The 26,676-nt window shown below is 36.8% G+C and overlaps 3 protein-coding genes across 3 annotated transcripts in view; 1 reads left to right on the top strand and 2 right to left on the bottom strand.

Moving 5' to 3' along the window:
• psmd11b (proteasome 26S subunit, non-ATPase 11b) overlaps nt 1–2,588 on the bottom strand; it is a 15,606-nt gene extending 13,018 nt beyond the window's left edge. The window contains exons 1-3 of the mRNA XM_016557177.1: nt 2,460–2,588; nt 889–990; nt 596–792 (exon numbers count right to left, since the gene is read on the bottom strand). Coding sequence (XP_016412663.1) covers nt 596–792; nt 889–990; nt 2,460–2,550 — 390 coding nt within the window. The 5' untranslated portion in view covers nt 2,551–2,588. The remainder of the gene's footprint in view (nt 1–595; nt 793–888; nt 991–2,459) is intronic.
• A 2,045-nt stretch (nt 2,589–4,633) lies between these two features.
• On the top strand, nt 4,634–7,431 carry LOC107743795 (cyclin-dependent kinase 5 activator 1-like). The gene is made up of 2 exons (XM_016557199.1): nt 4,634–4,919; nt 6,222–7,431. The coding sequence occupies exon 2, from the start codon at nt 6,401–6,403 to the stop codon at nt 7,313–7,315; it is 915 nt and encodes a 304-aa protein (XP_016412685.1). The 5' UTR covers nt 4,634–4,919; nt 6,222–6,400; the 3' UTR covers nt 7,316–7,431.
• A 5,157-nt stretch (nt 7,432–12,588) lies between these two features.
• The window catches only part of LOC107743773 (unconventional myosin-Id-like), a 71,784-nt gene continuing 57,696 nt past the window's right edge, over nt 12,589–26,676 (bottom strand). The window contains exon 22 of the mRNA XM_016557176.1: nt 12,589–15,223. Within this exon, the coding sequence (XP_016412662.1) occupies nt 15,067–15,223 (157 nt within the window). The 3' untranslated portion in view covers nt 12,589–15,066. The remainder of the gene's footprint in view (nt 15,224–26,676) is intronic.

The following is a 26,676-nucleotide window of genomic DNA, read 5'->3' as shown; positions in this document are numbered from 1 at the left end:
AGTTTATGTCCAGCGGATACTCTCCAAAATGGCGCTACAGGGTGATGCGGAGGAGACGAATTGTTATATAAAGTTTTTTTTTCCGCACAAAAAGCATTCTCGTAGCTTCGTAAAATTACGGTTGAACCACTGATGTCACATGGATTATTTTACAGATCTCCTTGCTACGTTTCTGGACTTGGGAACATTTCAGTTGTATTGCTGTCTATGCAGGGTCAGACAGCTCTCAGATTCCATCAAAAATATCTTAATTTGTGTTCCGAAGATGAACGAAGGTCTTACGGGTTTGAAACGACATGAGGGTGAGTAATTAATGACAGAATTTTCATTTTTGGGAGAACTAACCCTTTAATTTAATTAATTAATTTAGTTGTTTATTATATTATTTATATTTTTTAAATGTCATGATAGCAATATTATTACTTCAAATTCAAATAAATGTTCTTTTAAACTTTTTATTCATCAAAGCATCCACTCCGATCTTAGCGTTGGAACTACCCATTTTATATTATATTAATAGTTTACATTTTATATTTATTACTGCTCATGATTAATTACTGGCTGACTTAAAGTTGTTTATGCAAATTTTGTTTACCTCTAGGGCTTGTCTGAGGAAGGTTCTTTTCTCAGCTTTTGCCCATTCGATGCATTCCAGGCACAGCTCTACCTCCTGGCCCGTTGCAGCCTCCATGTCCAGAAATAGATCCAGGAGCGAGCGCACCAACCGTGCTGCCTTTGCCTTGCTTATGGATATCAGGAAAGGCCTTACAAATTTCAGCAGGCCACCAAGCTCTAAAGTAACATGCAATGATAATGATGATGTGTCACAACAAAGTAAAACATTTCTATAGCAGGAACAGCATCCCTCCTCAGAACGTTGATTCCAACCTGCAGCTTGTCCCGTCTTAGCCAGGAGAGTGCCCAACTCCAGGATGCTCTGCTCCTTGACGCGAACCGCCTCTTCATCATCATCCTGGACATCTCGTCTCACTGAAAATGCCAGATATTATATTTTATCATTTAATATATGCTGATGTTAGGATTAAAATTATTAAATATTAAATAATACAATTATTAAAATAATACAAACATTTTAATTACATAAATACATCAAATGTGTTAGGTAAATGACCGTTTGTATAACTGACGTAAACTTTAAACAAATTTGTAAGAAGCACATCCATGAAACAAGACAACAACAAAAAAATATTTATAAGTTAATCTCATGAGTGTAAACGATTTTAATATTTATTAAAAGATAATTAATGAATGCCTGAATTAATGAAATACCTTTATAAATAAAGTGTGTCATTCCTGCCGACTCTTATAATGACTTTCAACAGAACACTCAACTTTCCCTAAACACTCCCCCCATCAGCCATTGGAAGAACAACACATAATCCCGCCCCCAAACTACTGCCATTGGCTCAGCCATTGTTGCCGTGTTGGGCTTTGTCAGGGTGCTCAAAATAGCAGTAATGTTTTGATAACGACAGTGTTTAGGCTTTTCGGGAAAATCAACCTACCAATTGCTTGCTTATACCCGTCTCTGCGTATTAAACTGGGTTAAATACTTAAAATTCTAAGAAAAAAAATACACTTCACCTTTAAGAATAACTTAACATAATAATGACCAAGTCCTATGCATAATTATCTTGTTTAATCTAATTTGAAACCAACTTGTCATTATGTTACTCATAGGAAAAAGAAGAAAAAAGAATCAGGCTGACATGGTATTGGAGACGACAAAAATTAGACAGAAGATGGCAAATAATCGGCACAAGTTTTAATTAGTCAAAAAACACCAGCTTTAACTCTACCAAACTATTTAATCTAAGACTGCGTGTTATGCCCTAAGTAGCAAGCCCATTTATTTAATAAAAAATAATTATGATTTCAGCAGCCAAATAGAGAAAGAAATAAATCTTAGCCAATGTCACGACAGCAACAACAGAAATGTCAAAGCTTACTTTAAGGTTGGTATGAAACACGTCAATCAAGTTAAGATTGTCAAAATAGGCCAATCACAAAATAAAATGTCAATTATGAGCTATAATTGATATAAAATTAAAATAATTCCTAACTATATAAAATGCGCCTTGGCCTGGAAGGGTGGCTAATATTGCAGGCTAACTATCCATACACACAGGTTGTGTCTCAAAACGTAGTGAGCTGCCTACCTAGACAGTTTTTAGAGAATCGGAGGTGCGTTCGAACGTTCGATTCAAATGTTCGAGCACGCATAAGAAGCAAAACCAGCTTCGAACTTTCGAACGCGGCCCTAAGGTCCAAAAATGCTGCCTACGGAGGCAGCTTACTAGGTTTTGAGACGCGCGCGCACACAGTACAGTGAGTCAGCACCGGCTCATGGCTCCCGAGTCCTACTAATACTGAAGCACTAAAGTAGCTATGCTGAGTGAAAAGTAGAGTTCTACCGAAGGATTTGAAAACAGTTTTACCTATTGAATGTAAAATGTCAATAGAAGCGTTTCTGTCTGTGCTGATGAGAGACTGAGCTCTCTGAAACTCCACCACTGCCGCGGCTGCCATCTTCCCTATTCAAAAATCTCACTGCCCACAAGCACTTGCGAGCCCAACCGGAAGTGCGTTAATACGTGCGTGCGTGCGTGCGGAGGCAGTTTGGGTTTTGTAGTCTTTTTCGCATTTACTTTTCTAGTGCACGATTGAGTAACTAAAACATTTCTTTCTAAAACATTGTATTACTATTCTCATATGCAAGTCACTGTGGAAAAAAGCGACAGCTACACGAATAAAATTATTATTGTTTTTGTTGTTGTTGTTGTTAAGATTATAACCATGGTAGGCCTACTTAGAATTTGTTCAGATTTTTTTGTGGTTGTTATGGTCAGTAGGTGATGACAGAGACACCGATGCTGAAATATTCTGTAAAATGCTGCTATAAATAAGGCAGCCTAGTGTACGATTGTACTTCTATGCCATTGACCATTCTGCTTTTTGATAAATGAAAACACATACCCAGCTAACAAGGAATGTTTACAAGAAACTTTGGCTAACGTTCCGCAAGTTTTCTCTCAGTTATGAGCATTCCTCTAGTAAAGTTAACCCACTTAATCCCTCCGGTGACCGTAAAGAAGGTTTTCATTAATAAAGCTCTAAAAATGTTTCTGACTGGTGTTTTAGTGCATTTCCTGCAAATATGGAAACAACAAAGGGTCTCGGTTAAATATGTGCAGTCTCACATGGTTAGTGCAAATTGTCACATAAGCAGGGCAGTTTACTTCCTGTTTGCACCATGAGAAGATGATGGCTGCATCAAAGCTCCAAAACAAAAGTTTACTAAAGTATGTTATCATAAAGATATGACAAAGATTTTTGGTACACATTATCTTTAAGGTGTCTAACAGTAATATATGAATTCACAATTGTTCAGTTTTGTTGAGTGTGGTCACAGAATGAGTAAACATGTTGATGGCAACACTAGTGACTGCTGGGATAATACAGTAAAGTTATGTACAGTATACTCATCCAGTTGCAGTTGTTAGTGAAGGTCACTCTAAAATGTTGAAATGACAAAGTTACACTGAAAATTGCACTAAATTAAGAGTTCAAATGTTATAAATATAATATAATATAAATATAATATTGATGTTTTAATACTAGTTGCACTAATATAACAATGTTATGATATATGTTACAATAAAGTAACACTTTTTAAATATGTAATATATCAGTGTTGTATAAGGGTTTTTATTTATAATAGTAACCCTAGAATGTGATGAAACTTTAGTTTAGTTTAAAATATGTTAATAATTGGGCTGAGATATATAAGAATTTTGATGACTGCAGAAATATGTTAATTCAGTATACACATTATCCCACCGATCAAAATTGTGACCAACCATAAAACACACATTTTCACACACTTTTCCATTAAAAATAAATCAATCAATAAAAATAAAAATAGTATTATTATTGATTATTTCAAAGTGTTACTAATGACACATTTGGATTTTTGGGATTAAATGGGTTGATAGATCGTTTATAATATAAGTGTCATAATCATAAGTTCATAATATAAATATGTGCTAAACCTATACACATTTCTTATGGTGAGTTTTCTACATGGTGAAACAAAAATAAAAAATAGCGATCAAATTCAGAAGGAAATGCCAAATAGTCTGCCCATACTAATAAACCTGGGTATCAATTATTTGAAACGTTAGCCTCAGTCCTTAGCAACAATGTTATAAGAGACCATTATATATAAACTTAATTAATAGTTTTTAAAAAAATAATATACATTACATTTAAATAAATATTACATTAAAACAATGCAGGCTATAGCTACTGGTGTATTTAAATGCATATAATTATAAATAGCCTACATATTATTTGTCTCTTTATTCTGTTAATTTGTAAAAAAAAAAAAAAAAAAAAAAAAAAAAATTTTTACTTTAACCTAAATGACCTTCAAGTCTAAAAGTTTGTTGTGATTGCCAAGTGCGCAAAGGCGGGGCAGTGGAGCAACATCCCGAATTAAGGACACAGACACCGGGAGGCGCTCTAGCACAGGTTTTCTGATAGTAGTGCACAGTGCGCGCGGCTCCGAACATCAACCTAAATCCCGTATCTGCTGGTGTGGACCAATAGCACAGCTTCACAGCTCTCAGCATCACCAACCAAAGGAGACATCCAGCATCCCCAGACCACTGGAGCGCCTACAGAGACCTCCGAGAAGACGTGACGATTGTTTTGTTAGATTAAAAACCTATTATTTTATTGGAATCTAGGCTTCTTGACAATCTTAGTATTAAATCTTTTTCTTTGGGGTGGCTGATTTTGCATCTCCTTGATGCGCAGTTTATCAAGGATAAACCCAGACAGCCATTACTGCGGCTCTTGTTTTGCCAAAGCATCGTGGAGGAGAGCAGATTCCTGTAAGTGAGCTGCATTTCTCTGAAGATTCTGTATCCATAGATGTTATATTTGCTTGATTGTTGGTCATATTTTCAAGGTATCACAATATTCAGAAAGGAATTGTAAGCTGGCTTGATTAACATTTATTTTGTTGATTTATCTTTCTTTCTTTCTTTATTCTAATTTTGTTGACGTGATGATGAAAATGAGTGTCAATAATCGCTAGTGCTCATGTAAACATTGCAGGGAGGATTACACATTTTCAGAACCTTGGACAGTGGCTGATATTTTTGAGCAATGTACAAATACATTATAGTAGCAAAACAGACGTCTGTGTGTGTGTGTGTGTGTGTGTGTGTTTTGTGGTTTGTTAAATCATCTACAAACATGCATTGAATGAGAATGAGCAACGAGAATATTAAATGTCCAATTAAATGCAAATTCACGGTGATACAGTGGAATCATTATTTACAAGAGGGCAGTGCAATCAAATCTGCAATCATGGCGATGTCTTTATTTATGTTCATTGGTGGGTTTGAGTTTACTGTGTAATGTTTTTTTAATAAATGTGGGGTGTAAATTATGATATTGTAAATGTGGTAGATCTACACAATAAATCAATTGTTTATATTGTAGAAAATCGTGCAGTTGAAAAATAATGATTTGATTATTATTGTGTGTGTCAAAGAATAAAGAATTCATGCCTCTTAGTTGTATCTACGACATAATACCTTTATAAGGCCTGTTTTCGACATAAAAACAAAAACAAAAAAGCAGTAGGGTACTATTGTCACAGATTACATAAATATCAATAATATATGCAAATTTTTGACATAAGATAATTATTATGACACCTGAGAAATCATCTTGGATATAGCATGAATAATTTAAGATTATTTTAATGAAAATAAAAGGCCTAATTCCCAAGCAAGCATGCAGTATTACAGTGGTTAGGGTACTACTACAGGTAAAACCCTTTATTTGTGTTGATGAAAAAAAACTGATAAATTTACTAAAATTTAACATAAAGACAAGAAATATAAAAAGGCAACAAATAGATCAATATCATAAAGATAAAATGTACTAGTATAAGGCATCTTTTATTCTGAAGAGAGACTATATTTGCACAGTTAAACTGCATACATTGTGCATTATGCAGCATCAAATGTCTGTAATGCTAAAATGCTAACAAAAGAAAATACACATTTATATTATTGCTATATTAAAAGGATTATATTAAAATGTATATATCAAAAATGTGCCAGGAAAACACCAATTTGATCAAAATTATATGTATTTATATATGCTCTTTTGTTTTACAGGCTTTGCAGTGACAGAGCTCTCATCTATCCCGACACCATTCTTCTTTAAATAGAGCACCAACCTAAATTTGGATGTCTAACACAGATTGAACTAGTCTCTGGAAGCAGTGGGGCTCCAGTTTGGCACCTTCTTTAGCTGACCCCTAACCTTGAGATTCTGATAACCCACTCCTGGCATCATGGGAACCGTGCTATCGCTTTCACCCAGCTACAGGAAGGCCGCCCTGTTCGAGGATGGCCCGGCCACCGTGGGCCACTACACGGCGGTTCAGAACAGCAAGAACGCCAAAGACAAGAATCTTAAACGTCACCCACTCATCAACGTACTGCCTTGGAAACGAATAGTAGCTGTCTCCGCCAAGAAAAAGGGGTCTAAGAAGGTGCAGCCTAATACCGGCTACCAGAACAATGTTTCTCACCTCAACAATGAGAACCTCAAGAAGTCACAGTCTTGTGCAAATCTCTCCTCCTTTACACAGGACCAGTCGAGTCCATCAAACCAAGGCTCCAAAAACTCCAACAACACAGCTTCCTCGGTCAAGAAGGCGCCTCTTTCCAACTCTAACATTGTTCCCGGGACACCCAAGAGGGTGATTGTCCAAGCCTCCACCAGCGAGCTGCTGCGCTGTTTGGGAGAGTTCCTCTGCCGGAGATGCTATCGACTCAAGCACCTTTCTCCCACTGACCCCGTGCTGTGGCTCCGTAGCGTGGATCGTTCTCTGCTGCTGCAGGGCTGGCAGGACCAGGGCTTCATCACTCCGGCCAACGTAGTTTTCGTCTATATGCTCTGCCGTGACGTGGTCTCCTCCGAAGTGGCTACAGAGCATGAGCTGCAGGCCGTGCTGCTGACCTGCCTCTACCTGTCTTACTCTTACATGGGCAATGAGATCTCATACCCTCTCAAGCCGTTCCTTGTGGAGACCTCCAAGGAGACATTCTGGGACCGCTGCCTGTCCATCATCAACATGATGAGCGCCAAGATGCTGCAGATCAACTCGGATCCTCACTATTTCACCCAGGTCTTTGCAGACCTCAAAAATGAGAGCCAGAAGGAGGAGGAGAGGAGTCGTCTGCTCATCGGCCTGGACCGGTGAGGGAGCTTTGGATATGTCTTTGGTGGCACTCTCGTCTGGCATTTTTTAAGGGATAGGTCACCCAAAAATTAAAATTCTGAGAAATCTATTCACCCTGATGTTGTTCCAAACCTGTATGCCCTTCTTTCTTCTGTGGAACACAGAAGAAGACATTTTGAAAAATGTCTCAGTGTTTCTTAGTCCAGGAACAATGGGGTCCAACAGGGTTGTTTTGGACCCCATTAACTCTCATTGTAGGCTCTTAAAAATAAGGTTCCAAGTGGGGGGGTTTAGCAGCAATACCATAGAAGAACCATTTTTGGTTTCCCAAAGAACCTTTGAGTTCTTAAAAAAACATTTTTATTAGTGTGAAGAACATTTTAAACATCTAAAGAACTCGTTTTCACTATAAAGAACTTTTTGTAAAGCAATACCATAGAAGAACCATTTTTGGTTTCCCAAAGAACCTTTGAGTTCTTAAAAAACATTTTTATTAGTGTGAAGAACATTTTAAACATCTAAAGAACTCGTTTTCACTATAAAGAACTTTTTGTAGAATGGAAAGTTTCCGTGGTTGTTTATGGTTCATTGTGGAAGAATAGATACCAACAAAGAACCTTTATTTTTATTATTGGAAACAGTATCTTGTTTTGTCTCTTCTTCTTTTAGAAGATAGAAAAGAGGGTGAATAAATAATGACAACATTTTTCGTTTTTGGGTGAACTATCCTTTTAAATATTTCCTACATGGGTGGAATAAATAATGAGACATGTTTTAGTGTATTATTCACATTCATAAATTGTATAGGAAGCAATGGGTGATGCTAATGTTGTTCAAAAGGAGTAGTGAGTCTTTCAATACCTTTAGCAATGGCAATTTTGGACCTGAATACAAAGAAATGCCAGACTTGAGTGGACCAAATGCTCTAAAGTAGTGAATATTTAAAAGCACTGACAGAAAAGACTTCAAAAGACATAACGAGACAAAAAGAACAACACAACTTTGAATGTGGACAGGAATCCAGCTGTTGTCTAGCTGACTTCTGGACACTTTGCACCAAGATCCACCACTGTCAATAGAACTGGAGACTGATTCATAATCAACAGACAATTGTTCTCCTGTGTCCACGAAACTGGACAATCGCTGAATGCTAAACACCTAGCTGTTGCAAACTCAGTTACAGCCAATTGCAAAAAGGGAAGATGGGCGTCTGAGTGTTAGGTTGAGCGTGTTTATGTTCGCAAGCCACAAACAAAGAATAAAGGGAAATGACTTTGAGGCCAGCATTGCACAGTGGCTGATAACATAAATGGTGAAATAAGAGGTTGTCAGCACATTTGTTAGAAAGACCTACTTTATTTTCATCCATGATACAGAGTTAAAAAGATCCTCTCCTGTGGTTTACGTCTCTGAAGCTTTTTCATTTTTTTAAAGCAACTGTATTCATCTGAATGCACACACAACCTGGATGATGTAAACTACTTTGAGTTTTTTGTAAGCCGACTGCATATGTGTTTAGGGAATGAAATACGGAAAAAAAAAAGTTAAAATAATTCATATTGCTATGCCTGCTTCAATGAGCCATTGCTTTGTCATTTTGTTTTGTACTCAGACTAGTTTCAACAGGGGTCTCTGTACAAAAAAGCCTGTAAATGTATCAAAAACAGTGCCATACCTTGAAATGAAAATCATGTAGGTCTAAAAACACACCAAAGGCCGGCAAACTTTGGAACAGTAGGATTGCCATTAATAACAAGTATCGGAATCGTAATTTATTGTTATTTATTATTTTCACACACTTCTCTCTTGCATTTAGAGATTTTTGTAATGTTGTAAAAAAAAAACTGCAGCATTTAGATCGATGGCTACCTTATGGTGCGAATGAAGATTACGGTTAATGCACATTTGCATTTGAATGAGTTATTCAAGGCGATAACGTCTGTAAGAGCTTAGTTTAAGACCATTTTCAGATCTGAGAAACACCAAGGTAATTCATCATAGTAACAGACGATCGGTTTCAATCAAAGTTAAATATGTGAAACCAATTCCTCTGTGAAGTACTGTTGGGATGTTCTACATATCAGCACTGCAAAAGCAATCATGAGTGATTAACACATGACAACACAGATGATAACAAGCTATAGGCATTAAACTGGATGAGATGTGGTCTATTTCTGGAGATAGGCAGCGATTTTTTATCAAATTTACATAGAGGAATAGTTTTCAAGTACCAAACAATATTACAAACTTGACATTTGCAGCCACATTGATGACATCAATTCAAACTGGATCTGGAGGGAAAATGTGTGTTACTGTATATGATCTATTTGCCCGCTTTAAAACATCTCAACAGTGCTAAATCGTGCATGATTTTTTCAGTAGTTATGTATCTCTTTCTTTATAGTCAAAAAAAAAAAAGATTGTTACAGTCATATAAGCAAACATTATTATGTCTCTGTTAATTCATGCAAAAGCCTGTTCTTCTCATGATATGAAAGTGGGATGGATGGATTCTGTGTGACTGCTTGCCCTGCTGCATTGCTTTATGTGACTAAGGGTCGAGGAAGCCAATCATTTGCTCAAAAACGTGCCAGGAGAGGTTTGGATACAGGACTTGCACTTTTCTGTGAGCTATCTGTCTGAGGAGACCGCAGGGGTTTGAGGTTGTGGGGGCTGAAGTAGGTGAGCCCTTCTTCAGTGCTTACCTGCTATTATTTGCCCCCAGCCCACAACAATGTGCCATTTTTTCACTTGCATCACAGAGTAGTCCTTTGAAACAAAGAAAAAAAAAACTCCTAAAAAATGATAAGTAAAAGATTAAACTCCTGTCAAACTCTCTCTGTATCTGTTGTGTAATTCTTTGTAGAACTGAAAACAGTGTTACAAAAAAGGATTGCATGAGTGTGTGAGCGTGAACGAGTGTATTTGTATAGAAGAATGTGATGTGTGTATTTTGATTTCTAGGATCAGAGCATGGCCGTGCTTATTAGAGGGTAGGACTCTATATTATCGGGCTAGAGTTTGACAGGCGGATGGGAGGAAGGGTTACGGATCTGTTACTCTTTTGTTCTTTTAAAAAGACGAAAATCTGTTGCTGTAACTTTTTGCATTTTGTTTCTGCTTATTTTTATTTATTTTTGTACTGTGATGACAAATAAACTGATGCACTGATCGTTAAAGACAGACCACGGTGTGGTTGTTTCAGGAAGGTTTCAGCTGACAACACATAGAGAACACTATAATTCTCGACTGGACGGTCCAAATTGTACCTAGTCACATTAGTGTGCAGGGCTGTTACATAAGCAGCTTAGCAACATGAAAACTGGCAGTTTACCAGTATAACATTCTTTCTTTCTTTTTTCTTCAATTATGTAGTCTCACATTATCACAGATCAGTTTATTTAGGATAATAGTAGCTTCTTAAACATTATTACACGACTCTGTGGAATACTTGATTCTGATTGGTCAGTCGCGACATTCCGAGGTATGCTATCCCTCGATAACAACCGGTAAAAGCTAATAACACAGGCTCATCCGGGTAACAGCAGTCGGCGCTGTACGCTTGCTTGAACTATTTTTTTCTTGGTGGAAGCTTTGCGTTTGTTTAGCTAATAAAATATTAAAACTCGATTCAAAATGGTGTACAATTATTTAATTATGGCACTCTCTCGTTCCATACAAACGCAGCTGCTGCCATTTTGCTACGATTGTTTTGTACGCTGTTACGTTAATGGATTATAAGAGAACTAACAAACTGGTAAGGTTTTAAAACATTTTCGTCTTAATTCTTTTATTGCCTTTATTTTTGTGGTGAAATGTTGTGTAATAAGTGGTTTGACTGCACCGTTTCCCTTAAATGTCCGTTTTGTTTGAATTTGCCGCTTGCTCGCAGCTGCGGTCTTCACGGAAGCTTTGCGTTCAAATATTTCAACTCAAATCAATATTTCGCGTCTAATTATTTACTTATGTGGCAAGTAGCCGTGTAATAAGCGGGATAATGTACATCCAGCCGTTTGTTGTCTCAGAATAAACCCCTTCAGGCTGATACAAGAGCCCTCCGTTTCGCGTCAGGGCCCTGATCACCCTGTCGGGGTTTATTCTGAGATAACGACCGGCTGGATGTACGTTACATGATCCCTTACATAACGTTTCCCTATTATACCTGTCAACACTAAAACTAATAGATGATCTACAGTAAAAACATACTATTTTAAAATATTTACAAGCTTAAGAGCATAGCCATAAGTCTTAGTTAAAATGTGTAATTTTAACTGTGGCAATATAATCATAGATAATACCCAGTAAAGTGTCACTCTTCCCAAACTAGACTATTGTGCACATATTCATGGCACGTGCCGAGGCCAAAATCTCCAATTAAGTGGGTGGATCTTTATGAAATAGGGTAGACTTGTATACATGATTATATGTGGGTTTTTGAATGAATTAACAATCTTAATTAGGGTGCCAGTAGAAAAGATATATTTATACTAAATATAACTAGTAATAAAAAAAAGTGTATACTTCCTAATTTATGTTGAAGACATGCTTAAAAAAAATATATATGAAATGCCATGTAAGGTCTCGCTGAATCTTTCTGGAATATGTTAATTTACATATTCACCAGAATGAACCAGCTTTTCAAAGATACACATCAGATGGGACTGTTTAGGACTTACCGGTTCACTGGAATGAATTGGTCTTTTCAAAGCTGTATGTGAGAGTGTTGTTTAAGACAAACCAGTTCATTAGAAAGTATCAAACTTTCCTAAACTACATATAAAAGAAGACAGACAGTTTAACACGAACCGACTCACTAAATGAATTCACTCGAATTACCAGCGCTACTTATGAGTGAGCCTAATTCGTTATAGGCGCGAAATAAAGGTATTACGTTATGTCTTTGTAAAAATGCACTTAAACTATATATATATATATATACACACACACACACACAACAGATCTTATAACTTTATTTTGTAGTTTCGTTTTATTTCCCACAGCATTAGGATTGGGTGGACCAGTGACACCCTGGCCTGTAGCATCGCCACTGATTCATGGTGTGATTTAATGCATTTTAATCCAGTACAATAATAAAGTATGATTATTCATACATAAGATAAATATCCATCATGAACTCAAGAGCAAGCATTAAAACAGCCATGTGTGAGAATAAACAGTGCGAACCATGATACCTCAACATTGCTGTCAATGCACTTCCCAGCGGCAAACAGCTGCTCACCCTGGATTAATAGCAGTATGTGGCAAATCAATTAAATAATGACAGTATATCAGTGTGATGGAGCAAAAGCCTTGGAGCAGACACTTCAAGGGCATGTTTATTTTCAGGAGCAGATATTTGGTATAGCATTTATTTGATTATTAAAACAAAACAAATCAGTAAAAGGCGTCTATGCAATATAATGATTTAAAAGTGTAGTTTGTTTCCATATAATAATTTTCATTACTAAATGCACAAATGCAGGTTATTGCATTAACATACACATGAAAAAAGCTCTTCTTAAAGAAAAACACTATAAACTGGATTCCCTTTTTGATTTGGTCCAAGCATGTGTAACATCTTTTAAAAATGTAAAACAATTTTAAAATACATTAATTAAATAATAGAAGTATAAAAGTAGGCACATCGTTTGATCGGATGAGACTAAATCTCTAATATTAACCAAGATGAACAGGTATAATTACAACAAAGAACATCACAGACATTTACCTGGGAACTGGAATTATTCGGCACTTAAACGGAATCACTGGGGTTCAAGACAAGAGAGAAATAAATTATTTTATATTATATACGGATCATATATCGTATGACTATCTCTGCCAGAACACTCCACAAAATGGGTTGGATTTTATGCAACTGAACAATAACATAACTCCTTTTATCAAGGTAAAAGCGCATTCACACACTGTCAGTATTTTTCTACTGAGGGCCAGAAAAAGTCTAACTGACAATCAGTGTTTGATTCAAGAAAATAGATCTTTAGAAAATGCTATAAGTCCATTTATTGCACTTCCTTGCTTTTAAGAATTGTTGAGAAGAAACTGGATTAGAGCGTCTGACTTTATCTTCTTCCGTAAGTACCATGTGTACTTTGTGCATTCTTTTACTGACACACTTTACCAATCCAGGCTAATAGTCAAGAGTGAGTACAGGGACTGAGGAAGAAGATGAGAGAGTGTGCACCTATTTGAAGCAGACATGGTCAGTGAAGCAAATTGGAGATTATCTGATCAGCGTTCACATGTAGCTTGAGGCTCTTTAAAAACACACTGACTGAACTGCATCACCGATCACTTGCTGAAAGTGATAGTCTGACTGTCTTGACTTGGACGGATCAGTAGTCATGGCCCACAGCTCACTATCGAATGCACTTTCCCCCATTTTAATCACACGCAGTGATGGGAGCTTATAGTGAACAAAACAACCATGAACAAAACAATGAAACAATTATGGGAAAACAGATTTATGCAAACACCTTAGGAATGAAGAACAGCAGTAAGTTTTCAGCTTGGCACTTTCTTTATGAGTTACGAAAGCTTCAAACTAGGTCAGACATCTTGGGAGTTTCCACTCAGAACTGTTGATTTTGTTCTATGAATCAATACCGCTCTTTTTCTCTCTTATTTGAACACATTTACACATACATGCGCAAAGTTTGTAATATAAACACTTGCTGTTTGCAGTGTTAATATTGACAAAATATTTAAATATGACTAGATAGAACTAGCTGACAGAAGTAAAAACGGACCCTAATGGAACAAATGCATGTTTGGCTCATGTAAAATGGCGACAACTTTGAACACGGTTCTTTGTAAACATGAGAGAGCTTCTTTTTAATGGCTTTATCATCACAGAAGTGGTTGAAATTATTTTTGGCTATAGGCCAGTGATAGTGAGTGAAGGACTAAAGGGACCACTATTGGCGGCAGGGTCTATTATTTTAAAAATGGAAATAGAAGATAACATGTCACCACCATCACCTCCTGCTCTGTGCCGCCCCATCTGATTCTACCTCAAGATCAGGAAATATGTGAATAAATGACAGCTCTTGTCCTACCTACATTATACATATAGTGCATACAGTACATTATATAAGCTATATCCATTATGACAGTTTCTGTATACAATATGTGCTATAAATGACCAGCTATATGCAGAAAAAGAGAATGGTTTAAATTACGAGAGAGTTTAACGCACCTCTCTGAGCAGTTAATGAGTTTAAGGATATGATCAACACATCCTGCTCAAGAGCATCTGATCAAATTCAGCAGCAACCGCAGGACTGCTTATGATCTGTGCAATATGTCGGGACACAAGCAGAGCTATTCGTCATCCCATATGAAGCACTGATCAAAAACCAACAAATTCCCTTTGAAGGAAAAACCTCAAAACACAAGTTAGATACTTTTACATCTTGCGCATCCTGTTCCTCATAAATATTACATTTATGATTGCCCTTCATTTGGTTGTAATGTTTAATAAATAAACAGCGCCGAGTTTGGTAAATCTTCTTTGAGGGTATATATCGCTACCTTCTTGTCATCTTGAACATAATCTAAACTGAAGTTTGGAATTTAGGGACAAATTAATAAAAAAAAAATTTTTCTAAATTAAATATTCTTCCTTGCCTGTCTTCAGGCAAATTTGGTATGGCTTCATTTCTGTGGTTCAACTCAAAAGTTTGGACTAGAACAAAACCGATATTCTGCTGTCAATGTCCTTTTAAAGGGGTCGTTTTGGGATCCCTGGTCCTTTAGTTGCCTGGCACTGAGAGAATGTATCCCGATCGGCTCTTGGTGAAGTCTGGCTGTGATTGGTTGATCTTGGTTTCCACAACGACAGTGCACTTCCTTCCATTCATACTGCAGTGAATGGGGCTGACAATGTTCACCTGTAGCTTCCTCTTCTCACTAGAAACAGAGAGAGAGAGAGAGTCATTGAAATATTCCACATGCTCTTGTTTTTGTTTTGGTCCACAGAGCTCTGTGTGCTTGTCGCATCTGGTTGGTTGGTTGGTTCTGGGTGGATGGGCATTTTACGGCAGACTCGCTGAGGGGATCAATGAAGCACAAGAGTAATTGGCTGAGAGAGAGCGACTGGGTTTTTAGAGAGGGGTAAATGGAAAAGTAAAAGTTCAGCTGTATCACACACACACTCTGCAGTTGAAGTCAATAGCTCCAACCACTAAAAGCCTCGTTACACCTAGCAAACCTATTAGCTCCATTTATGCATATATATATATCCTCACATTATATTAGAAAGCTGTTTTGATAAAGCCATTCTGAACATTAAATTATATTATAATATTCCGGGTTCAGTAGTACACATTAGGCTCAATTGACACTTAAAGCATTGAGTTACCACAAAGATGAATTTCCACTTGTCTCGTTTTCTATAAAAAGCAAAAATCTGATTTACAATGAGGCACTTACAATGGAAGTGAATAAAGGTGCGGTCACATTTACCATTGCTCTGCAAAATTTTGTGTGCGAAATCCAGTCATTCCAATAGGAATCTGTGCGATCAGGAGTTTCGCATGAGGGCAAAAAACTTCCCATGCAGGTTTCACTCATTTTCAAGTTGGTTACATGAATTTGATGCATTGACCAACAAAAACCTGCTTTTGAAAGTGACTTCTGTGTGAGCTGTGCTTTATATCTCTCTGTTATTGACAATAGAAAATGAACCTTTTTTGCTTGTGAAATTTCACTGCAATTTCACTAATGTGAGAACACCTTAAGGCAAATCTGTAGACTTTTAAAATAATGGGGGTTTTTTTCAATAGTGTAGCCACACGACATAAACGTGTTAACATGATATTAGTGGAAAAACGAGTTTACTAACCTTTTCTTTGTATATTTTTATACAATGTTTCATTGTCTACCTTAAAATGATCATAAAAACAATGACAGCAACTTCATGGCTCAAATAATACACGTTTTCACTGCAGAAATAATGTAAGTTCTTTTATAAAATTATAAACTTTATATTTCTGTTTTTGAATCATCTAAAAATTGTCCCCATTTACTGTCATTCTAGGTGTCTAACTGTTATTTTTTAAGAAAATGAGGTACGAGTTGAAATTAATTTGTCACAAATGCTGTCGATTGACTTTAATGTAATGAAACCAGAACATTGTTTATACCCTGAAGAATCCCATCTTCCCAAAACTAATTTGTCTGCTCATTGAACATTGAAAACATTATTAAAGATTGTATGTGTTCATTATAGTAGAACCATAACAACTCAATCATTTTTAAATCAGAAGTCTGATTTAGAAGGGTGACCTTCACCAGGCAGCTTTTGTAAGAAATCGTGCAGATGATAAACCCCCCATTAAAAAGCTCTGGCTCCATAAGTTACTATACCAGCAGGTTGCTGCGCCAGGCGTTTCTATGGCAACCCAATGAACCCCATCATGTGGTAGGGCTGCTCCAGTCTCAACCAGCATCAATCTCTCCCATCATTCACAATCATTTCAAAGGGTTGGAAAACCCTGGATTTACTCAGTGCATATAGTATACAATTCCTTCAACTTCCTGTTGAGGCAGGAATGAAATCAAGTCGATGAATTGCATCATTGCTTGATGAATTGTGTAGTTGATTTTAGCAGCAGGGAACGGCATGAAAACGGTAGATTTCCCCATACTGAGAGTCTCTCTGTGAGCCCGACTCTCTCACACAGTGCTGGGGAGCAGACAGCTCTGCATGGCCCATTGGAAAATCAATTCTTTCCAGCCCTCCTCTCCCCTGAGCCTGTGCCCTTCACGCCAACTGACTCACCACCTTTGAGGCCTGCTCTGCTACCCAGAATAGAAGTAGTATTAAGAGAAGGTAAAGGGGGAGGGGAAGTGAGCACTCAGGAGATGCAGAGGTAAATACCGGAAGTCCAGTTGTCTAGTGTCAGACAGCATCACGACTGTGTCATATATCTGTATATTCTCACACGTTATTGTGCGATTCATCAGTCGGGAAAGTTTCTAGGATAAATTGAATAAGTATGCACCTTTATGAAGACAGTTTCTGATTTCTATAGCTGTAAAACGACACTAACAGAAAAATATATGAATATCATTGCATTATACAACATTTCAAACCAAGTAGCATTAATTTTAAAGAACGATTCCACAAGCATGCTTTCCAAGAAAATATTGCACAAAAATAAGTGTTATATTTAAAAATATTTACAGTATATAATTTTAAACAAACTTTGATGTATGTACATATATCAAAACATTTTATGTAAAATTAATATATAAATACACATATTTAGCACATAAATAAAGAATATATATACTACTGTAATAATATACTACACCTGTGGTTATTCTGTTTGGGAACTAGTTTTTTCTGAGAGAGAGAAAAAAACATCTAGCATCATGTGTTCGTAGATGTCACCTGCTTTCATGTTATATTTGAGGGATTCACAAAATTTTTTGTCATCCGAACCCACTGACATTAAATACTTTTTTGAAGAACTCCCTAAAATTAAGGTTAAATTGTTTTTACTTTTTCTGTTTTTCTAAATATTTATTTTTATTTTTAATTATGATTTAATTAGCTTTTCATCAACTCACAAATCCCCTGAAGTTTTATTTAAAGGGGTCCTATTATGCTTTTTCACTTTTTCAACTTTAGTTAGTCTGTCATGTTGCTGTTTGAGCATAAAAAAGATCTGCAAAGTTACCCTTTAATGCAATCAAATTCATACATTTAAAGCATGATTTATGTATCCAAATATTTTGGGACTATTTTATAATAAAATGGCCATAATTGAACTTGAGTTGCTTTACATTAATGCTTTGCTTTTTAATGCTTTAAATAAATATTTTTTCCTTCTCTCCCTCTCTCAATGTGCATGTGTATCAGGAGGTCAGCAGGCTAAAAGGAGGAATTTCCTAATGTGACTGAGCCCCCACTGACACTTCCTCTTCTACTGCCACACCAACAGATGCAACTGAGGTCCAGAGAGCTGTTAACAGTCTCTTATGATCACTATGCTGCATCTGTATTTATCTGCAAAGCAATTTGGCTGTAGTACTGTAGATTTAGTGGGTCGAGGAAAGAGGGAAAATGGGAGGAGAGAAGAATGAATGTGTGTCTGCAACATAGTCACACCCCACCTCCCAAAATAGCAGATATACCCTTGGGATAATCAGTCTTTACATCCTCAAAAAGAAAGAAAAAAAAGCCAAAAAGTATTATGCTTGCTGTGCACTGGAGAGAAGAGAGGCAGCATCCCAGCATCCTTTGCTTCATATGCCCCACCCCAGTAATCTGACTGCACTGTCTTCCTCATATTGTTATCACACTTCATGTGTGCAGGTCTCTCAACTTTACTCTCTCTCTCTTTCACACACACACACACACACACACACACACACACACACACACTTCCTCAGGCTGGAAGCACCTTTTTGAGGTTGCTATTATTAAATCACATCCTACAGTATAGAGGGATTAGAATAGAGAGCACAGATCGTGATGGTGGAAATTATTTTTAACCATGATCCCTTAATTAAAAATATAGACTACAACAAATAAAATGATACCTTATTGATTAATTAATGCACAATTAAGCTTTGCTACATTTGATTTTCATTGGCATTTAGTTCATTTTCAGTGCATGAAATCTGCCAAAAGGAGCATGACGTTCATTGAAGCACCAACACATGATGAATAAGACAAGTAGACAGATTACTATAGGAAATATAATTATTCAGCTTCCTCAAAGTTGTCTGTAGAGTAAAGCCCGCCCTCTAAAACTACTATTTATCAAACACAAGCAGAAGCTTTAGCTTCTAATATGTAATCAGATCAGTGGCGGGGCTTCACTGCCTCTGCTCTTTTTCACAATTTTAAAGACAGCTGTTAAGGAGGAGATTACAAAGTAGGTCATTTAGAAGCACTGGGAGAAAAGGCTTAGCAAGAAGAAATATTGATCATAGCTGGAGCTCTTCTCAGAGAACAGCGGGCATGAATACGAAAGAGGGAAAGGAGGAGAATGAGTGAGGAGGGGAAGAAAAGATTGAGGGATGAGCAAGTAAGTGAAGATGAGAGTGCAAACGAGGAAACAATGGAAGACAGAGAGGCCAGGCCTGCAGGGAAAAACAGTAAAATCTTTTGTCAGGTCAACAAAAAATGTGCTTCATGTGGTAACATCTAAATTAATGAATTCTAAATGAGAATTTTTTTTTTATTTTTATAATGTTTAATCATAAAAGTTTTAAAATTCAGAAAATAATTATCATTACCAATCTTTTTTTTGACAAAAGATATTTTAAGATGATCATAATCATAACAACACAAAGCAAAATGTATAATGTATATATTTATTATATTTAAATAAGTAATAATAACAAAGAAAACAAACCTCCTGGATATACTATGGCTAATGGTTAAAGGTCAAATCAATCATGATGGTTTGAACATATTACAATCTGAAAGGAAAAATTGAAATCGCATCATATGACCCCTTTAAAACATATTTTAAAATGCATCAACGAGTTAATTTAACTGAATCAGAATGACTCTAATATGCAAGTAATTTTGAAGGCTCAGATCAGATCAATGCAGGAAGCTGCTCCATACTTCCTATGGAATATCTGCATGTTTCCAAGGTTAAGACTAAGACATCTGCAGGTCTGCTCCTTGACTAAAGACAGACCCCTGTGTTCCCGTCATGTTACCAGGAACTGAAATTGCCGTCAGCTGTAATATTTAGGCAGTATGTTTGCAGACACACTTCCTCTTGAGGGGTCACGGGGATCAAAGTGGACCAGAGATTACCTGTGCTGAAGGTTTAGAATGAATCGTATCTTTAATAGAATTGATTCTGATGAACAGCAGGTGTGTAGGGTGCAGTATGGACCTAATAATTTGAACATCTTCCAGGCTTTCTCTGCGAAGGGTGAGGTAAACCATTGGCTGATTCACAGTAGACAATCTGTTCCTCAGTGGTCACAATACAATGGGACAGATGCCCCATGAAAATCAGCACACTTTATACATCCGTCACCCATTGTTATCTGACCTGTTGCCTACTGAGGAGACAATGTCACTTCCTGAAAGAATCCCCATTGGAGCTGCACAATCAAAATGATCTTTTTGGGGGGCAATACTTTAAAACAGTCTGGGTCAATTTCTAGTCACTTAAAATCATATAAAAATAATCCTGACTGGTATTGAGACACACTTTTTAAAAATCAACATGTTGATATTATTATATGATGGTCTAATAGGAGGAAATCAATAGTGTAAATTCAGATTTCTGAGAGCGTGGCAGGTATAGCAAGGACAGCCTAGCACTTCATTTTCAGCAAGAGGCTGTTACTGAAGTCAAGCATGACTTACCAAACCTCTAGATAATGTCTATATACCCATAAAACTCCTTACTGTCATTCATCACTGTCTGAACATCAAAGCACAGAGCAGAGCCTCAGCAGAGGATCACTGCAGGAGGGTCAGTGTATGTAACAACTGAAAGAGTTTGAGTAATAAAAGACCAGAGATGTGAATAGAGAGAGGATAGACTGGGGGTATAAAAGAGTGAAATGGAGAGGCTGAGTGAGGATGAAGATGCTATGAGTGATTTCAGATGTTTTTCTAACTCCAAACCCAAGCGATTCACTAAAAAAAAGGTTATTTCTCTGACTAGTGTATTTTTAGCATAAACACCATTCAAAAATCTGGGGTCGCTAAGATAATGTTTTTGAAAGAAGTCCCCTTACACTCAACAAGGTTGCATTTATTTGATCAAAAATACAATGAAAACAGTAATATGACGCATCACTACTAAAAACAGTAAAAATGTGAAATAATATTAATATAAAAAAAAAAAAGTAAAATGGAAATCTTCAGTTACATGATCCTTCAGAAATCCTTGTAATATGCTGATTTGATCCTCAATAAACTTTTTTTTTTCTTTTTCCATCAATGTGATCAAGTATATCACATGAAAAAAAAGATAAATTTTTATCTTTAATAAATATAAAGTTGAAAAAATAGTAACATGACAGTAACATGTGGAAATGTATAAGCATTTGATTATGTTCAATTAGAAGAAATGAGATGATTGTAAAGAAACAGGTTGGGAGGTAAAATGGCTGTGGAGACATTAGCTGCAGAGCAGGTGCGCAAGAGTCACACAGACCGAAAGAAGGGAGAGGGAGGGGGATTGTACATGAGCCAACGAAGCATCCTCCCATCATCACATCTCTGGCTGGTTGGAACATAGAGAGTGAAAGAATGTAAGACACAAGGGCAGTGGGGGTGGAGCCGTGTGAGAGAGTGAGACGCTGCAATGCAGAGCTAGCACAGGAGAAAGTAGGTCAGATTCATCCACTCCAATTCAAACACACACAAGCACAATATCATACCCATCCACCTACACTCCAACAGCCATATAAATCCCCCAACCTGTTCTACAGCTAAGCCTTTCTCTACAGACACAAATACACCCCGCTCATAACACAATGCTGAACAACAATTTACTGTACGTATTTGATGTGTTTAAATTCTAATCACAAAGTTGTTGGTAGTACAAAAATAAAATGAGATAAATGTGAATATTGAATGTTTACTGTATAAACTACTAATTTATTTTGAAACACATTGTCCAACAGTGACCCCAGTGGTCAAGTTTCTTACATGAGCTTGTGTTTTCGAATGCTGTGTTCATTCATGGAGCTGGTAATGCTGCATCTCTGTGTTAATTAATTGTTCTGATTGCTTTCTATGTTGTGCCTGGCAGCATTTAGTGTTTAATTGCTTATTTCTGGAGTTGTAACTGCACCACCTATTGGACTGGATGGTGAAGTGCTGGACGGGGCATATGAAAACAATGGCAGTTGCAACAACTTTACTGCAATAATAATAATAAACAATAAATTAATAATAAAATAAAGATTATGGTGCTGCTATAGGTATTACTTTTGAAGCAATGCAAAAAAAAAAATTTTTTTTAATAAACTTACAATACAGTACACAGTATGTTAATATGCACCATTGTTCAAATGTTTGCATTCAGTAAGTTTTTTTTTTTGACTCCTCACTTTTGAACAGCCGTGCAAATACACAAAAATATTATAAGAAATATTTCTTTTGTATTGATAGATGAGCATAAAAGGTTCCACATTCCTTTAACCTGCTAACTGTGTAAAATATTTTTATCTCTGCAGGCTACTGTAAGTGATTCATTTACATGCGAATTTCAGTATAATCACTGCAACAGGCAATTCATAGCAGCCTTTACCTTGAAAGGGCGGGCAATTGGAGCTATTTAGAGAATCCTCACTCTCTCTCTTTCACTCATTAGTATTCTAAACCGGCAGGCCAACTAATGGACTAAATATCAGACAGACATGGATCGTCTAGTTGCTATGGGAACTGCATCTGCAGCACCGAGAGTGAGGAGAGGTGAGAAATACAGAGGAAAAGAGAAACAGATGAGATAGAGAACTACTAGAGGCTGAGAGAAATAATGAAGGACAAAACAGAAGAAGGAAAATAAAAAAATAGAGAACTAGAGGACAAATGAGAGGAGTCTAAACTTGACCACTTGGAACCTGAAAAAGCATTCAGCATGAAGGACGACCTTGCTGAAGGACACAATGATTTCAGCCAGCACCTCAACACAAAGTCACTGGCAAACAGACTAATGAGGCCTAAAAAAACGTTCATATTATTGTGTGCATTTATAATCCAGCACATTAGGCACAGAGCAGCTTCCTGCCCCAGCTCTATGCTGTATCATGCCCGCTTCTCATTACACTGACGCTTTAACACACACTTAAGCCAGCAAGCGTCTTTGGAAATAGAAATCTGATCCCATCAATAAGGAAATTCACTTATGCCTATGCTCTAATACTCTACTCTCAAAATTATTGATTTATAAAGAATGTACGGTGCTGCTGCACAAATTACTGTCTGTTGTGTCATATTTGGTGTTTTCTACTCTGACAATATAGGTTTAACCCTAAAAAAGTTTTTGTATCCTGGGGGATACAAACATTTGAGAGGCTGTGGGGAGAGGAAAATAAAAATATAAAAATAAAATATAAAAATAAATAAATGAAAATAAAATCTAGTTCTGAATTAAATTCATATTATTAATATTTATATAGCAAGAATGCATTAAATTGATAAAAAAGTAAAATAGCGGTTTTCTATTTTAATATATTTTAAAACGTAATTTATTCCATTGATGACAAAGCTACATTTTCAGCAGCCATTCCTCCAGTCTTCATTGTCACATGATCATTCAGAAATCATTCTAATATGCTGATTTGGTGCTCAAGAAAATTGTTTTATTATTATTAATGTTGCAAATAGTTGTGCTGCTTAAAAAAATTTTTGTAGAGGCTTTGTAGAGACCGTGATACATAATGTTTTTAAGGATTTTAAAACTTTTGATGAATTAAAAGTACAAGTACAAGAACAGCATTCATTTAAAATAGACATCTTTTGTAACATTATAAATATCTTTAATGTCACTTTTGATTGATTTAATGCATCCTTGCTATATAAATATTAAAAATACCAATTTATTTCAAAACTAGATTTTATTTTTATTCATTTATTTTTTTTTATTTTTTTTTTGCATTTTAATAATCGAGCTTGATTAGTTATTGCAATTGTCAAATTGAACTTAGTGTTCAAGGACAGCACATTGTCCTTACTCTTATTAATGTGGCACAAGACCTTGTCAGTCTTTGTCACACATGAAGCATGTTAACTCACATTTAATTAACTGATTTGCTTCCCTCTCAAAAGTTTACGGGAAGGACAAAACCATGTCATTTTTCAGCATAGTTTAAATCAACATATCTCTATCAATGAATTAATTATGTCTTCTGAAATCACACACACACACACACACAAACACACATATTCAGACTCTGAAGCACTATGAAGCACTGCACATTAACAACGTTACAGAGAAGTGCACATTGGAATCTGGCCCAGTTTTGTTAGCGAGGGCATGGAGGTCATTTTGAGGCACTCTGGGTATTAGCACACAGAAAGTGATCAAAGAGCAAGTTGGGATCAATAGAGAGTAATGGCATGTGATTTTGCTGAGTTGAGGAAGTAAAAAAAGAGACAAAAGATTGATCATCTGGATTTTTAGCGGAGCACAAGGAAGCAATAAAGCAAAGCCCTAAAGCTAAAAGAAGACCAAACTTGAAGGATGATTTAATATTAGTAAGTGATTGCTGTCAACGAGTTTTTCAATGACCTATTGACCTTCAATATGCATGTCAATATATAATTACAGTCACAGGAAGATGCAAAGCCCCACACATGCTTTCCTACTGCCTGAAGCACAAGTCTTTGACCCCGAATCCTTAACGCCATAATGATGTCAGATGTTCAGAAATGACACTCACTCAGACATCCAAACTCCTGCTTACTCTCCCAGGAGCTTTGAAACAGGATTTGAGTTTAAAAGGCACCATTCATTCCCACAGAGAAGTGTTCAAAGGAGACAGACTTAATGAATTCCTGTAGAGAACTCTTTCATTTAATCTCATAGAGCCTTTTAGTTCAAGCCACAGTGATCAATAGAGACAAGGGTCCTTATTCAGATGAGACACTAGCTGAGCTGACACCAACACCTTTGTTTCGAGCGCAATTTAAACAGATTACACAAACACATTGGAGTTGGCGTCTCACAGTGGAATTCCCTCTTTTGAAAGAGTTACATGGGCTAATAATGGAGACTGAGGACTTTTCTTGCTGCAACAAAGTAGTCAACAGAACCTCAAGACTTGAAATAGTCCAGCTAATCCTGACCCGGGTCTTCACACGTTCTGTTTAGTGCATGAGTGAAGCGCTCCTTGATAACTGTGACAGGATGAGTGACAGCTACAGTGATACAGACAGATGTGTGCGAGTGTGTGCGCATGTCGGACTGGGTATGTGTGGGTGTGTATCTGTCGGGCTGTAGTTTGAAACTCTCTGAATGATGCTTAAAGGCAGGTGTGATGGCTGGAGCGATGAGGTATCCCCTCTGTAGAGAGAAAGAGGTGCAGTGCTTCCTTTGTGCTGTGCATGCCAATGAAGAAGAGCCCGGATAAAAATAGAGCTGCAGTCACACAACCTTAAATATTTAATCTCCTACATCTCTACACTGGAAAAGAAGAGAGAAAGTAGGGATGGATGAAAGAAATATTGAGACTCCACAGGCAGTATTTTAAAGGGATAGCTAAATTTTTTTAATTCTGTTAAAATGTACTCACCCTGATATCATTAAAACTTAGGCTGGGCTATATGGCCAAAAATATTATCATTAATTTATCGCCAATAATGATCATTAATTTTTTTCCCCATATCATACAATATCAATATTTATCATGATTTTCATTTACCATTAATGAGGAAGGAAATGATTTCCACATGTTTGTTAGACCTTGAGTATGAATGTAAACATAGCTTGTTTGTTCACAATTAAACTTCACAGAGTAAACTTTTAATTTAGGGCGCCATTAAATCAGTTTTATTTTCCCCGAAACTCAATGTTTTCCATTTATTTTTGGATTCTGTTTTATGAATTAATACAAATGTATCATCAAAAATGGTGTCTAATTAAGTGAATTAATAAAACAGCTCGTCCTCTAGCCAATCAGTCGAAGAGGGGAGTTGATGTCACTCCAATGAGCCTCATTAGCTGCCGATGCTCAGTATTCACTTGTACAGGTGAAAACCATAGACTGTAAAAAAAGATGGACGACGCACCTTCAATCTCTTCCATTGAAGAAAAGTGAAGCCGCCATTGTCCCAACAGGGCGCGGCCATATTGCGCTGATTTGGAACCGGAGTCTGCGCAGTAGAGAACTCGGGACCAGAGTCTGCGCAGTAGCGAGCGAAGTGGAGCCGCGTCCTGCCCACACTCCCGCAGAGCCGATCGCAAGCATATGCCCCTGACCCTGTTTTAATTAGCCTGACTGCTCCCGTTTTTTGTCTGCTGAGAGTATTGTGTTAAAATAAGGTAAATACAACTCCAATATCCTCCTAAAGATCCCGAAAAAGCCCGTTGGCGCCTCAGTTCACTCAGAGAAGCTGTCAGTCTCAGCTGTCAATCATGACGTCACACTCCTGTTTTTATGGCATCACTTAACTAAAACCAAAATTATTTAAAAAACGAATACTTGAACTTACCTCAGCATGATAAAAATCTACATCAAATGACAAAAGCCATCTTTGGAAAAAAATTATTTGAAGTGAAATTTAATTATTTAGTTTGTCTCATGTCCCGTTAGATTACATGGAGAGGGCGAAGTTTATGACCTATACTGGGACCAGCCACCTGGGGGCGATCGAAACGCAATGGCTTCACTTTTTAAGACTCGTGCGGCACACTTGG

This window comes from Sinocyclocheilus rhinocerous, unplaced genomic scaffold (assembly GCF_001515625.1).
Source record: "Sinocyclocheilus rhinocerous isolate Xijiao unplaced genomic scaffold, SAMN03320098_v1.1 scaffold497, whole genome shotgun sequence".
NCBI lineage: Eukaryota > Metazoa > Chordata > Actinopteri > Cypriniformes > Cyprinidae > Sinocyclocheilus > Sinocyclocheilus rhinocerous.
This window is presented reverse-complemented; position numbering and strand designations above follow the sequence as displayed.

Excerpts from the sequence above, each read along its gene's own strand:
- LOC107743795 (XM_016557199.1), top strand. The coding sequence starts at position 6,401 with ATGGGAACCGTGCTATCGCTTTCACCCAGCTACAGGAAGGCCGCCCTG.